This window comes from Barbus barbus (assembly GCF_936440315.1).
Source record: "Barbus barbus genome assembly, chromosome: 25".
NCBI lineage: Eukaryota > Metazoa > Chordata > Actinopteri > Cypriniformes > Cyprinidae > Barbus > Barbus barbus.
In genome coordinates this window covers 6107963-6122915 of record NC_136753.1, presented here as the reverse complement: position 1 = coordinate 6122915, position 14953 = coordinate 6107963, and the positions used below count along the sequence as shown (strand labels likewise).

Genomic DNA, 14953 nt, shown 5'->3' with positions numbered 1-14953 from the left:
ACTGCCAGGGAGAGCGCCAGGCCCTGCTGGCTGTAGCTCGGCTCGAAACTAGGTCCGTCACTAAAACGGGTCCGACTAGGAAACGAACTAAACGCCGAAGGGCGGAACATGTCCTGTTTTTCTTTTAAAGGGTAAAATGTTGAAACCCAAAATGGTTTTAATAGCAGTTCATCACCAGGAATGTTGTCCTGTGTGATAATGGAGGCACGCAACAACTGTACTCAGTACAGTCTACATTTTGAACCAAGGCAAGAGGAGGAGGCCCATTGTTAAAAAAAAGCAAAAAAAAAAAAAAAAACTCTAGGCCCTGTCCCCAACTTCTTTTCACATTCCTAGTGGTTGAAGTTAAATAATTTCACTGACATTCAAGATTGTATGTAAAAATTGTTATTGAAGTATTTATTTATTTGCATGTTTATGCATAAAGTAAATGTCATTTATTTTTGATCATAGACATGCAAATAGTGAACATTGTAGAGGTCTTATTAAAGGAAGTGATTGGTGTGATTATTTATATATAACGTGTTTCTTGTCACTTTATTTCTGTTACTTTAGGTTGCTGTTACTATATATTAAAAGCAATATAGTATTATAATTTAGATTGAAACGTTTTGCTTAATTTAGCCTTGACAGTAGTCTTAATATTAATAACAATTTTAATTTTCTTGATCTCCTTTGGTTGTTTAATAGTAATTTGAGAGAATGCTGTGACAGGTGCATACAGAGAATACCAGATCAAGTGACTAGTGTACAAATGAATGGTGTAGGAAATGAGGTCGTTATTAGCCTCTGAATTTGTAAAATTTGATAAAACACTGGTGCTTAAGGTATGAACAGACAAATGGGCGAGGGATAATTAAAAATAAAGGGGTATTCAGTAACAATTTAAACTTTATGCAGATTTGCAAATAGTTGGTGTAACTACATAAAACAATGTATTGAAATGTGACCAAAAACAAACAATACTCAAGGACATAAACAAATGTCAAAGATAACATGCGTGTGAATTACCATCTCGACAAAAATTCCATAGAAAAACGTATGTTTTTATATAGTCTCCGACAATATTGGGTAATTTACATGTGCTCTGAAAGCGCATTCCTGCTAATCCTATGCTAACCTCCGAAGTTACAAAAAATACCGTGCCCACACCAAGCGAAATGACCCACCACGCAGTCATTTTCGCCGCGCGCACCTCTGCGAGTATAAACCAAGCTTTAAGTGGTGACAGTCGCACGTAGCGGTGACAGGTCGAATGACAGCCGATATGTGAAGACACCAGGTCGAGTGACGGGTTCCTATGGCCGTGCCGGGTCCCGTGAAATGCGCGCATGGCCGTGCCGGGTCGGTTGCCATGCGCATATAACAGTGAAAGATCGAGTGCCATGCGCACGTAGCGGTGACATGTGGAGTGCCATGCGCACGTAGCGGTGACATGTGGAGTGCCATGCGCACGTAGCGGTGACATGTGGAGTGCCATGCGCACGAAGCGGTGACATGTGGAGTGGCAGCTGCCAGTGCCATGCGCACGTAGCGGTGACATGTGGAGTGCCATGCGCACGAAGCGGTGACATGTGGAGTGGCAGCTGCCAGTGCCATGCGCACGTAGCGGTGACATGTGGAGTGCCATGCGCACGTAGCGGTGACATGTGGAGTGCCATGCGCACGAAGCGGTGACATGTGGAGTGGCAGCTGCCAGTGCCATGCGCACGTAGCGGTGACATGTGGAGTGCCATGCGCACGAAGCGGTGACATGTGGAGTGGCAGCTGCCAGTGCCATGCGCACGTAGCGGTGACATGTGGAGTGCCATGCGCACGTAGCGGTGACATGTGGAGTGCCATGCGCACGAAGCGGTGACATGTGGAGTGGCAGCTGCCAGTGCCATGCGCACGTAGCGGTGACATGTGGAGTGCCATGCGCACGAAGCGGTGACATGTGGAGTGGCAGCTGCCAGTGCCATGCGCACGTAGCGGTGACATGTGGAGTGGCATATGCCCGTGGCACGGAAAGATTTTACTCCCTCTCCCTGTAGATCGGTTCTCAACTACACGTCCTGTAAACGAGGCTAAACCAATCAATCGCAGAGAACTGTTGTTTAGGGATATTTATTTGAAGTATGTAGTACAGCCTGGATATTTTTTTTAACCAACACATCTTCCATGATTGATGATTTTTTGTTGTTGTTGTTGCTGTACCCACATATAACTAAAGGTTAATAAAAGTATATAAATCATTATTGTCCGTCCTTGATTAAATATTTTTTTTAATATTTGTTTATTTTAACTATACATAGTGGTTTTGTAAAATTGTAAATGTGTGACTAAGCGATAGCATTCCCTCGTTTTTTTTTTTTTTACAATATTATGAGTTTGTTTATAATCAAGGGGGCGGAGCTAAAGATAATTAGGATCGTTATGAACTCTTTAAATGTGACACACAGGGAAAAGTAGCCACTTAGCGAAAGTAAGCCGTAAAAATGTTGGTAATTGCAGCATTAATTGCGTTTACGCTTAGTGTATATTTGAGCAATGCTCAGGATCCACAGTTTCCCTGGCAGGTGCCCCAGTATCAGGCACCGGTTCTGAAGGAGTTTCCCCAGCAGTTTTCTCCGGAGCTGAGCTCGTCTTCCTCCGGCTCTCAGCGCTGTGTGGTGGAGCAGCATGAGCGCATCGAGTGTGGAGAGCCTGACATCTCTTCAGATGAATGCGAGGCTATCAGATGCTGTTATGATGCGCAGGGCTGTTACTATGCCAAGGCAGGTGAGCGTGATAAATAAATCATATTTAGTACTTTTAATCTCTCCCAATATGTATGAAACGTTTCTTATACCTTTTTATAGTTGCTGAAAACCGTAATACTGCCGGTACATTATTATAATATAAACTAAATTTATTTTAATAGCTATAATTCAGAAGATTTCTTTCTAAAACTGTTAGGAATCACAATTAGTGTATTTTTACTAGTGTTCTGTGGAAACAAATTCATTTTACATTTGACAATTTTTTTTTTTTTCCATAAATTATATATTTTTTTATATATATATATATATATAAACCATCTGCATTGATTTAATCATGGTTATGAGTTGTCATCCATGGATTTTCTGCTGATTTCTATAGGTTTACTCCAAGTACCACAGTAAAACTTTAGTTACTGTGCAGTAAATAAATAAAAAAACATTTAAGCATTGCAACTTTATAATGCTTCCGTTATTGTGTGCATAACATTACATTGAAGTTCTTTTGTTTTATTTTTTGTTCTAGTCACTATGCAGTGCACGAGAGATGGGCAGTTTGTATTGGTGGTTGCTCGAGATGCCACCATGCCACATATCAGTTTAGACTCCATCCACATGCTGGAGAATGACCCCAGTGACCACTGCGCTCCGGTCGGCAGCACTGCCAGCTTTGCCATCTATCAGTTTACTGTCAGCTCCTGTGGCACCAGAATGAAGGTGGGTATGAACGGTGAATGTTATTAATCATGGGGGGAGAAGGAGCATGAAATTGTTGCATCACTGTTGGTCACTATTATTTGTCCTCCATTATATCTTTCAGGAAGAAAACGGTTTTGTTATTTATGAGAACATGATGTCATCTGCGTATGAAGTGGGCCTTGGACCTCGTGGATCGATTACGAGAGACGGATCTTATGAGTGAGGAGACTCGTCTGTTTTGATGTTGTCGTTTTTGGTAACGATCAGTGGAAGGGGGCCCAGTATTTCCTGTCTGTGTCTTGAAGGCTGAAGTTCCAGTGCAGGTATTCGGGATCAGTCGTTGAGGCTCTGGTGGTGGAGGTGAATACGGTTCCTCCTCCTCCCCCGGTCTCTCAGCACGGCCCGCTCAGAGTGGAACTTAGGCTCGCCAATGGACAGTGCAGCACTAAAGGATGCTCTGATGGTGAACCGAATCCAGAAATTCAAATTTTACAGCATAACCATGAGTCATGTTTTTTTTTTTAAATGTGGCTTACCTTGTAAAATTTTATCATTTCATTTAAGCACATATTTTACCAAGTCATCCTGAAATGTTCCTGGTCAAACAAGTACAAGTTCCAAAAAAAATCTAGAAATATTAGATTTCTCACTGTTCTTCAGGACCCAAAATATTTACTAAAATATAAAGACATGGTATAAAAGTAACAGCAATATCTAAATACACTATCTTTTAAAAGTATGAGGTTGGTAAGATTTGTTTTTGAAAAGTGTTTTATGCACACCAAGGCTGCATTCATTTCATCCAAAAATGCTGTAGAAACAGTAATATTATTACAATATAAAATAACTTATTTCTGTTTTAATGTATTAAAATATAACTTATTCCTGTGACGTCAAAGCTGAATTTTCAGCATCATTACTTCAGTCTTCATTGTCACATTGTCCTTCAGAAATCATGGTGCTCAGGAAACATTAATAAAAATAAATGTTGAAATATGGGTACTGTAAAACTCCCTTGAATACCGCTAATATGGTATTTGTTCATTACCAGCTCAAAGACTATCATTGTACAATGTGATGCAGTTAATTATTTCATATACGTACTCTTTGTGTATTTAAGAGGATATGTACACTTCGTACTACTCTGAGGAGGACTACCCTGTTACTAAAGTGTTGAGAGAACCGGTGTATGTGGAGGTGCGGCTTCTGGAGAGGACTGATCCGAACCTTATCCTGGTCCTGGACCACTGCTGGGCCACTTCAAATCCTGAATCCCTGAGCATGCCACAGTGGGACCTTGTGATAAATGGGTAAAACCTGATTTCTTTCATACCTGCTCCACTTCCCTAATTTATCCAAGGAAGCGTGGGCATAACTTGATGCCAAAACGGCTGCAAATGCCTCAATTATACACTGATTTACATGTTCCATTGTCTTATTACTCTTCATAGCTGTCCATATAAAGATGACCATCACCTGACCACAGTGCTTCCTGTTGGACAGTCAGGACTGCAGTACCCATCTCATTACAAACGCTTTGTTGTGAAGATGTTCACCTTTGTAGATCAGTCTTCGCTTGCACCTCAGCAGGAAAGGGTATGTACTGTCTTGCCCGCCGCATGTTCTCCTTGGCTCTCGCTTATCTTATTGTCCTCTGCCCTCTGCCATGTCTTTAACAGATTTTCATTCACTGCACTACGTCTGTTTGCCACCCCTCCACCACGGAGTCATGTGAGCCCAGCTGCGGCAGCAGGACAAGTGAGTGCACCTACATAGAAGATTCTAGATGTTGTGGGTAGTAGTAATAATAATAATAATAATAATAACGATAATTAGTAATAATAACATTTTATTAATGATAGCAAATATGTATTTATTTATTATTAATATATTGGTTATGTATTAATGTTAATATTTCGTAATTTTAATATAAACGCATACATTCAGTCATTTGTCATATTTAAGAATTAAATAATTCTGAACAAAATATTTATAAATATATTAACTGCTAAATTAAACAATTGTTTTAAATACTTGTCATTATGACGTTGTTGTTGTTCTTAAGAAATGTTTTAGTCGTAATAAAATGATAAAGATAATATTGTTATTATTATTACTTTAACGTAATTAGAATTTCACATCTTATAATAAATATTAATACAAACAAGAATAATAAAAAATAATGTTAAATTATTTATTGAGAATGGCTTAATTTACCATCATAGTACATGCATACACGCGCGCGCACACACACTTGCGTCCCAAAGGTTTGGAAACACCCCTGGCAAAGTGTGGTTTTGGACGATATCAGCATAAATCCTTATTTTTTTGGGCGCAAATGCATTAAAGTAACTTGACATTATCATTGAAGACCAGCAATAAAACAATGGCAACATATACATGTCAAAGTCAGACATGCCCCTTTGCCAGCTGTGATGCCTGGTTACTGGTTTAAACTTGGCCCAGGTTTTTAAAAGATTTTTGGGTCAGCACACCTTAATACTCTGGCTTCAACAATTGATTGCCAATTCAAAGTCAATGTTTGAATAAACGGACCGCTCTGATGCCCAGATTATGCAGAGCTGTAATAGCTGCTAATGGTGGATATTTTGATGAATCGAAAAAACAATTTTTTTTTTCTATGTATAAACTGTTTATGTAATAAAATGTTTTTGTAGTTTGTGTTGTCCCTTATCAGTGCAAAATTATCACAAAGGATTCATGCCAATATTGTTCAAAACCCTACTTTATAGGGCATTTCCAAACTTTTGATGCATGCGTGTATGTGTATATAATTTGTTTTTATTTATTTTTTCTCCCTGTTGTTTAGGAAGGGCCGTTTCAGAAGACATGAAAGATTCTGAGGAAGAGGTTGTAGTTTCAAGTGGGGAGGTCATACTGGTATCCCATTTGCCAGTTTCTGAAAATCTAGCAGATGAAGAAGGTATGAAAGCGATGTGTTGTTTACCTTTCTTAATATTCAACCCATGCAAACAAGTCTCAACCTGGAAATGTATGTTCTTCTAGTCCCACAGATATTGGATTATGGATTATGGGCAGCAGGAGCCCTCACTGTGTTTGGTGTCTGTGGGCTTTTGGTGGCTGTTTTAATTCAGCAGGCCAAACCTCGCCCTCAGTCTGCTCCAGTGTGACATTAATAAAATGGCAAAAGAATGTGGCCTCTTGTGAAATCACTTGTGTATCGATCAGACAAAGAATGGTTTATTTAAAAAAAAAAAATGTATTGCCGAGACCTTACAATAAATTTACAATAGGCAAGTGTTTGACATTTCTAATATATACAATGACAAATCAACCATGTAGAAAAAATGCCTTCAGGTGCCTTATGCAGTGATGTTTCCCTTCTCCTCTGCTTTTGGATATTCCATTTCCATCGACATTAAAAACTCTACAGAAGGGGAAAAAAAACATGCGTGCAATATTCATGCAAGTTTAATTTTAAAATTTCAGTTTTGAACATATGTTCAGAATGAATACTTTATGTACCTACTATGTGCAATATATACGGTACACCACTGGGTAAGATATTGGTATGTGAAAAGAACATCCTGTAGAATTTACCTTCTGTGTGGTCGATATCTGGGCTTATTGACATCAGAACCCAGGCCAACCCGACCAGCAAAGTGACCACCAGGTTTACTATGATCCAGGGGTAAAGGATGCTGCGCTCTGAGCCCGGCTGCCTGAGAGGAGACACAACAACCACTCGGCTCTTATTACTGTACAGCATTTACCCAGCATGCTCTAATGAGAGGGTCTTACCAGAGTGTCACATTATAGCTGGAGTACTGATTATAGAGATTGACACGATCACTCGTCATCTGCTGGCTTAATGATAAAACAAGCGCAGAAAAGTACACTGAAACAGAAAAGGTGTACATTAAAACATTGCTGTTTTTATATATGGCTTCTATGAGTACATCAATTCATTTTGTGACAGAAATGTGATAAACTCACAGAAGGAAGCAAGTGCCACAGGACTGAGGGTCAGTAAACTCCTCAACGCCGTAGCGGCTTTGGCAAGATTCAACCTGTTTGGAGAGAGATCGAAGTAGTTAGTTTAGTTTAATCTCAAGGGCTCCGGTATCTACAAATATTTATGGCAACAGTGTACTGGACTTTTGTTTGTGTAAATTCATGTGAAATGGCATTAGGGTTTGGTGATTCACCTGTCGAAGGCAGAGACGGTGCTGAGGGCTAGCAGCAGGTAGAGCAGGGACTGTGCGGGGTAGGCCAGGGTATTATACTGCTGGAGTAGGTTGGAAAGAGTGCTCATCTGTTCCCCAGCCAAAACATAGACCACAATGATATTCCATACAGCATAACCAGCCAGGAAGCCATGAGAAAACAGGCCAATTACCCTGTGCAGTAACAACAGTCAAGGTTTAGAAAAGTCTTTCAGCATTCAAAAGTTTGGGGGTCAGTGAGATTTTTTTTCTTTTGCTCAGCAAGTATGCAATAAAGTGAAGTGACATATGGCCAAGTATGGTGACCCATACTCAGAATTCGTGCTCTGCATTTAACCCATCCAACGTGCACACATACAGCAGTGAACACACACACACCGTGAACACACACCCGGAGCAGTGGGCAGCCATTTATACTGCGGCGCCCGGGGAGCAGTTGGGGGTTTGGCACCGAATCATATGCTCACCAAATCAATAAGCTATTCATAATTTTTCTCTACCTCATATTGCTGCTATTTAAATACCCTGTACAACTTTTTTTGCACATTCCTCTTATTACTATTTAAGTCAACAACATACTGACCTGCACATTTATATTTATATTTTTTATCTTATCTTTTATTTTTTCTACTTTTCTTCTCTTAATATTTGTATACTTTATAATTGCACTGTCCTTGGAGCGGACCTGACCTACATTTCACTGCTGGTTATACTCTGTATAATTGTGTATGTGACAAATAAAACTCTTGAATCTTGAATCAAGGGCACCTCAGTCGTGGTATTGAGGGTGGAGAGAGCGCTGGACATTCACTCGCCCCACCTACAATCCCTGCCGGCCGGAGACTCGAACCCGCAACCTTTGGATTACGAGTCCAACTCTCTAACCATTAGGCCACGACTTGATAAATTGATCAAAGGTGATAGTAAAGACATTTATAACGTAACAAAAAGATTGTTTTAAAAAAGGTGCTATTATTTTTAACTTTATTCATCAAAGAATACTGAAAAAAGTATCGTTTCAGCAAAAATATTAAGCAGCGCAACAAATTTCAAGTGTGTTACCTGAGCACCAAATCGGCATATTAGAATGATTTCTGAAGGATTGTGTAACACAAAATTTGGCTTTGGTGTCACAGGAATAAATTAAATTTTGAAATATATTAAAATAGAAAACAGTTCTTTTAAATTGTATTAATATTTCATATTTTTTTACTGCTTTTACTGTAATAAACTCTTGTGTTCGTAAATACTAATCGCTGACTATTAAATATTAACATCAACAATCACATTATTAGGTAAATGTTACAAGCTTTAACACAACACTTGATTTATGGGGGGGGGGGGGATTATTTTCCCCACCAAAAACTAAAACATGGGTCTTGAATAGAACATCAGCCATTAAACAAGCACAACATCACAAATCTAAAGTTTAGATTTGTTTAAAGCCTGTTAGGTTCAGCTTCTTTAGACTACAACAGGTTAGAATATATACAACAGGGCTGAATATGTTATTAAAATGCATTTGTATGCTAAGTTATAAAGTATAAGTTATAAGTATATTAAGTTTTAAAGAAACTTTAATATTACTTCAACCCTGTAATGCCACATTCCATTATCATTGTTCTCATACATACTGAGTTAATAAAAAAATTCTGATCTAAACTTTTTCAGTCAAAAAGGTACATTGTGCATAAAATGACCCATTTAATCAAATACATTTTAAAGGGGTCATGAACAGAGAAATTAAAGTTCCCTTGATCTTTTGACATATGAGGTCACTGTGCTATAAAAAAAAATCCTGTACATTTCAGAACTCAAAACTTTCTCGGTAGTATAAAACATCTTATACTAAAGCCAGTCTGCCAAAATGTCTGACAGCTTGTGGAATGCGCCACTTTATGATGTAATAGTGTGGATAGGCACCGCCTCCGCGGAAGATGAGCAACGTCTGCTTCTGCCACACTGCCTGTTTAGCACCGCCCACAGATTCACGCATGTAGTGTTTACGAGAGAGGCGTGCAGATCTACGCAGAAACCAAGCGATAAAGATGGCTCTGAAGAAAACAAGATGCTGTGCAGAGCCAAGTAGTGGAAAAAATAATCTTTGCATCGCCTTCCTTCTGATCCCAACTTTAGGAAAGAGTGGATGAACTTCATTTTTAATGAAATTCCAGACCGCGTCAGTAAGAACTTGGTCCTTTGTTCACTTCATTTAACTGCAGTAGCCCCTCACTGCAGAACAAAGATCCAGGGGGCGGGGTTGGATCCACATCCAGGGGGTGGAGACGGGTAGGTTTAGGTATATGTAAGGTGGGAGGAGATGGATCTAGATCCAACCACACCCCCCTGGATCTTGTGTTCTGCAGTGAGGACCATCTCTTTAACTGCGGATTTGTTTACAAACAAGGCACAATTTGACGCAGGATTTTCTGAAAGATTAAAACTAAAAGAAGACACTGTGCCGACTATATTGGATCTGACGGTAATGTTGCAACAAGTGTGAGAAACTGTTTTCATTACGTGATCACTATTACTTTGTATGTTATTACAGATCATTTGATATGTACTGAGCATTTATGTGTTTTTGACCTAAATGACAGCAGCGTCCATCTGTGCAGGATGCAGGTTGTCAAACATACACAACTGTTAGCCAATCATAGCAGTGGGCGTTTAGTCTACAATCCGCCATGCCTATTCAAACAGAGCGTTCTGATGAGGGGGCTCAAAAACAGGACAGAGAATAGCCTACTACTTCTAAATTGTGAGGCTTTTGATGTAAAAATCTTGATAACATTATAAGTGGACCTCAGAGAACAGTACAACATCATAAAAAACGTCAGTTCATGACCCCTTTAAGTTGAAGTCTAAAGCAACCGCACAGATCTGAACAAATTGGAAATTAAAGTGTCATTTAAAACCAGATGTTGAAAGCAAACCTAAAGCCGCTGTGCAGTCTCAAGGAGACATCTCTAGTGGTCCACACTGAGCGGCTGTCAATAAAGCTCTGCTCCATTGGGCCACTGGCCTTCCACTGGTCCACTCGCTCAGCTGCTTGAAAACGACCTGCCACCAAAGATACATGGTCACTAGACCTTAATTTCATGATGTAAAGAGTACCTTGCATACAAACAACTTCACCTTAGAAATACTGAAATGTTTAGATGTCAAAAGTCTCAATGTATGAACAAGCAAACAGTCTTAAGCAAACATCTGCGCACCACATACACATTATTCTGCTTGAAACTTACGGCTCCTCTCCACAAAAACCTTCCCCACAGGCTGGCTCTGCCCTTGTGGAGCGGAGAACAAGGAATGCTGGGAGACAGGCACCTGGGGGTCTGTGATGATATCGTCATCCTCTATGTCCAATTCATTGTTGGACTGTGTTTCTGTTACTTTAGGTTTCACTCTGGAGAAAGAAAGAAATAGAACATGTTAGCTAAATGACAAATTAAATCCAATAGAGCTTTCATAAAAAAAACGACACATCAGAGGTGCATTAAAAATACCTGGAACCTTTTAATAACCTGTTTAAGGTATAAAAAAAAAAAAAAAAAAAAACAGACTTACCTCCTCTTTTTTGGTTTGCGCGTCACCTCTTCTTCTACATTCTGATCCACCATATCTCCATTTGACACCAGGTCTGTCTGATCTCCCTCTACATCTGACCAGTAAGAGGAAAATCATTATTTCTGGGGTGTCTATGTTAATAAAATGCAACCTCTGCAGGTATCAGATGAGTTGTAGTGAACAGGACATGGCTTTGAACAATGTTTCTACCAGTTGCTTGTGCTTTTTTCTTCTTTTTCCTCCTTTGAGGCGGATTATCCACAGGTTCTGGGGTCAAAGGTTCCTGACACTCAGACTGTCTGCGACTGGTAAGCCCTCCCATTTCCATTCCAACATCTACAAAGGTCAAGGGTGAAAAAAACCTCATGACATGCACACCATGCTTCTACAGGTGATACCAAGCAGTTAACTTTGTCTGGTTGCAAGGTCTAGTAACCAGACTCTGCTGGAAGATGTTGTCACTAGTGCTGTCGAGCTATTAATCACGATTAATCACATCCAAAATAAAAGTGTTTGTTTACATAATATGTGTGTGTACTGTGTATATTTATTATGTATAAATAAATACACACACATGCATGAATATATTAAAGAAAAATATGTTATATTTCTATATTAAATATATTTATATATAATATAAATTATATAAATATACACATGTAAATATTTTCAAAATATATACTGTATGTGTGTGCATTTATTTATACATAATAAATATACACAGTACACACTTATATTACACAAACATCCAAAACTTTTATTTTGGATGTGATTAATCACGATTAATCGTTTGACAACACTAGTTGTCCCTATCACATCTGGTTCCAAAAAAGCATCTTTCTCTCTTTTGAAAACCATTCAAAAGTAGCCATGTATTCCAACACAGATTGAAAAAGCAATGGCAACACAACTTTAATTTGCTGATTTAGTGCACTCACTGCACCACTGAAACACTAGGGCTGTCAAACGATTAATCGCATACAAAATAAAAGTCTGTGTTAACATAATATATATGTACTGTATATATTTATTATGTATATATAAATACATAAAATATAATTATATTATAAAATATAAAATATTATGTATATATAATATGTAAAATGTTATGTAATATAAAATATTATGTATATATAATATGTAAAATGTTATGTAATATAAAATATTATGTATATATAAATACATATAAACATTTTTCTTAAATATATGCATGCATGTTTTTATATATACAGTACACACATATTATGCAAACAAAAACTTTTATTTTGGATGTGATTAATCGCGATTAATCATTTGACAGCACTAATAAAGACCCAATAGCTTAGAAGCACTTTTGCACCAACATGCTGAAATGGGAACCTATTCATTTAGCAGTTTAAAGACAAAAATAAAATAAAGTTAAATATTTTTAATAATTATGAAGCACAAATCAATGAAACAGTAAAAATCTAAAAGACTAAATACAAAGATTTAGATCAAACCATTTGCCAAACCATATTATATTTATTCATAAACAAATTTATTATCTGTTTCCCAACAGTTATAGCACAAATTACAAAAAAAATGGTTTGAAGGATATGACAAAAGCATCCTAATTTATGACAGTTTTAAAATGGTGTTTGAAAAATATAGTTGACTAAAACCATAAAAAGTCATTTAAGTTGAAGTACTGAAATAATAAAACTAAATGAACTAAAATTTATAACTATAAAATCATATAAAATGGCAAAAACAAACAAAAAGTTCCCCAGTAAAATGATTACAATTGTAAGTAAAATTATTTAAATAAAATCGAATCCCCGTGTGACAACTAGCCCCAGTCTCTCCTATCATGTGTGTTGCTTATATCACCTAAACTCACCATCAGGTTCATCCACACTCTCCACATCCCTCTTGGCCTTCTTTTTCCTACTCTTTGGAGCAGGAATCTCCTCTTTGAAGGACAACAGAAGAGCTTCATTATATAACCTAATGTTAACTGACCAATAAACGGCAATTTGAACTTGAAACATAAAGGCAAATCAATCTAACAGACACATCATACAATTTTAAACATTATTACCTACTCAAATACATAATAAAACTGGACCAAGAGATCCCAAATGTGAAAAAAATTCAAAGAGACGCACTCACCTGCTGTGTCCTGACTGTGCGTTTGAAGGTATAATGAAGAAAGAGGAAGGAAAAGAAGAGCATATGACTTACCTGTATAAAACAATTACAATTTAAACAGCATCTGATCTGCTAGGTGAGCTTACCTTGGCATAGATGGCAGTGCTCGTGGTCCCCGCTAAAATGTCAAAAAGTAATATTAAGTTAGCAATAAACAGTTCCAATGAAACTCAAGCATCAGATGCTGAACCTGTTGAGGGCTCTACATTTGTATATAGTGTCTAACAAAGCTTACCGTTGGCTTTTTCGCCATTCCACTCAAGAGTACAGGGTGAACACAAGGGACATGTGCAAACAAACATCTCTGAGCACTTAAAGCAAGGATTAATGCGCGTCTAAATCTGAGACGAGCATCTGCCAAGCAGCAGGATTATGGAAAGGGGGAGCTACTCAGGAGTCACGATCAAATACTGTTACTCAACCTTCTGACATAAACACACCACCACCACCACCACTTACTTTTGTATTTATTTATTTGAACAGTATTTTGAACAAATAAATGCAGCCTTGATGAGTATTCAGTTCAGGATTCTTTGAAATGGACAGCATTTATTTGAAATAGAAACATTCTGTCACTTTTGATCAACTTGAAGCATCACATTAAATGAGAATTATGCTTAAATGTAATGAAAGTAATACCTTTAAAAAAAAAAAAAATTAGTAGCGCCCAAATTAGAATTCATTTCCTTATGATTTAGGGGTTAAATATGATCTAGGCAATTCTCAACTATTTTTGTGAGATTTACCCTTTTACCGATAAATTTATATAAATAAATATTTATCTTCTGAGTTATATTCTAATGTGTATCGAAATGTAGTTGTTCACCCTAATACCGACTCTATTTATTTGTATTATTAGGCTGTATTATTGCATTTATTTGCATTAATATGCTATTGCTTCAGTCCAGACTATATATTCTATAGTCTTTGGTTTAAAGCATAATGTAAGAGGGTTAAACAGATTGCAATGGATAAACCCAGAAAGCCTAGTCCTCAACATTTACAAACCTACAGGGGAGCAAAAAAATCTCACTCTCAGAGAGTTGACCTTTATGACTACTGTTGTGCTTGTTGCTTGTACTCAGTATAATTAAAAGGCTTATCAACAACAGCTCAAATGCATAACAAGAAGAAACAAACACACAGGATATGTTATGAATATCCCAGACTTACCCTCTGTCCTTGAGGAATGGGAGGGAGGTCTCTTCTCCTTGTGCTGGGAACCTATATACAATCGTATAATATAATAAATAATATTTAAACAACAGCTCTGAACAAAGTAGTTTAAATCGCGCCTGTCAGTAACTAACTGTTACTTGCCAACAAACAAACTGTACAGGACACCATGCTTCCCATTTAAGCACGTAACAAACCTTTGCTTCCGTATCCATTCTTTGGAGTTGAATAATAAAAGCTTTGTCGAGTTAATTACGGAGCAACAAATATCTTTGTATTTTCATGTCGTTTGTGGTCTGAGATTTTGTTTTGCACGCTGTCTATTGTTGATGTTGGCGACGGGTGGGCGTGTCTAACTTCCCTGACGTACTGTACGTACTAGAGGCGCGC

The 14953-nt window shown here is 37.9% G+C and overlaps 2 protein-coding genes across 2 annotated transcripts; one reads left to right on the top strand and one right to left on the bottom strand.

The window, feature by feature from the left end:
- The first annotated feature begins 2409 nt into the window (after window positions 1-2409).
- Window positions 2410-6714, top strand: LOC306845126 (zona pellucida sperm-binding protein 4-like). Its single transcript, XM_079377723.1, has 9 exons — window positions 2410-2760; window positions 3265-3455; window positions 3559-3656; window positions 3743-3900; window positions 4558-4747; window positions 4889-5033; window positions 5117-5195; window positions 6268-6381; window positions 6465-6714. The coding sequence occupies exons 1-9, from the start codon at window positions 2478-2480 to the stop codon at window positions 6587-6589; spliced, it is 1383 nt and encodes a 460-aa protein (XP_079233849.1). The 5' UTR covers window positions 2410-2477; the 3' UTR covers window positions 6590-6714.
- On the bottom strand, window positions 6625-14895 carry LOC306845127 (transmembrane protein 237B). Its single transcript, XM_079377724.1, has 14 exons — window positions 14761-14895; window positions 14561-14611; window positions 13474-13505; window positions 13349-13362; window positions 13077-13148; window positions 11426-11551; window positions 11216-11309; window positions 10894-11054; window positions 10582-10708; window positions 7628-7819; window positions 7416-7489; window positions 7221-7317; window positions 7020-7141; window positions 6625-6846 (listed from the first exon to the last, which is right to left on the bottom strand). The coding sequence occupies exons 1-14, from the start codon at window positions 14776-14778 to the stop codon at window positions 6782-6784; spliced, it is 1245 nt and encodes a 414-aa protein (XP_079233850.1). The 5' UTR covers window positions 14779-14895; the 3' UTR covers window positions 6625-6781.
- Between the last annotated feature and the right edge of the window lie 58 nt (window positions 14896-14953).

Bases quoted from the DNA above. Each gene is read 5' to 3' on its own strand.
- LOC306845126 (XM_079377723.1), top strand. From the start codon at position 2,478: ATGTTGGTAATTGCAGCATTAATTGCGTTTACGCTTAGTGTATATTTG. The intron at 2,761-3,264 runs GTGAGCGTGATA...TTTTTGTTCTAG, and splicing joins CTGTTACTATGCCAAGGCAG to TCACTATGCAGTGCACGAGA. The intron at 5,196-6,267 runs GTGAGTGCACCT...CCTGTTGTTTAG, and splicing joins CAGCTGCGGCAGCAGGACAA to GAAGGGCCGTTTCAGAAGAC.
- LOC306845127 (XM_079377724.1), bottom strand. The intron at 11,552-13,076 runs GTGAGTTTAGGT...TGACCTTTGTAG, and splicing joins GAGTGTGGATGAACCTGATG to ATGTTGGAATGGAAATGGGA. The intron at 7,318-7,415 runs GTGAGTTTATCA...TTTCTGTTTCAG, and splicing joins TGTGGCACTTGCTTCCTTCT to TGTACTTTTCTGCGCTTGTT.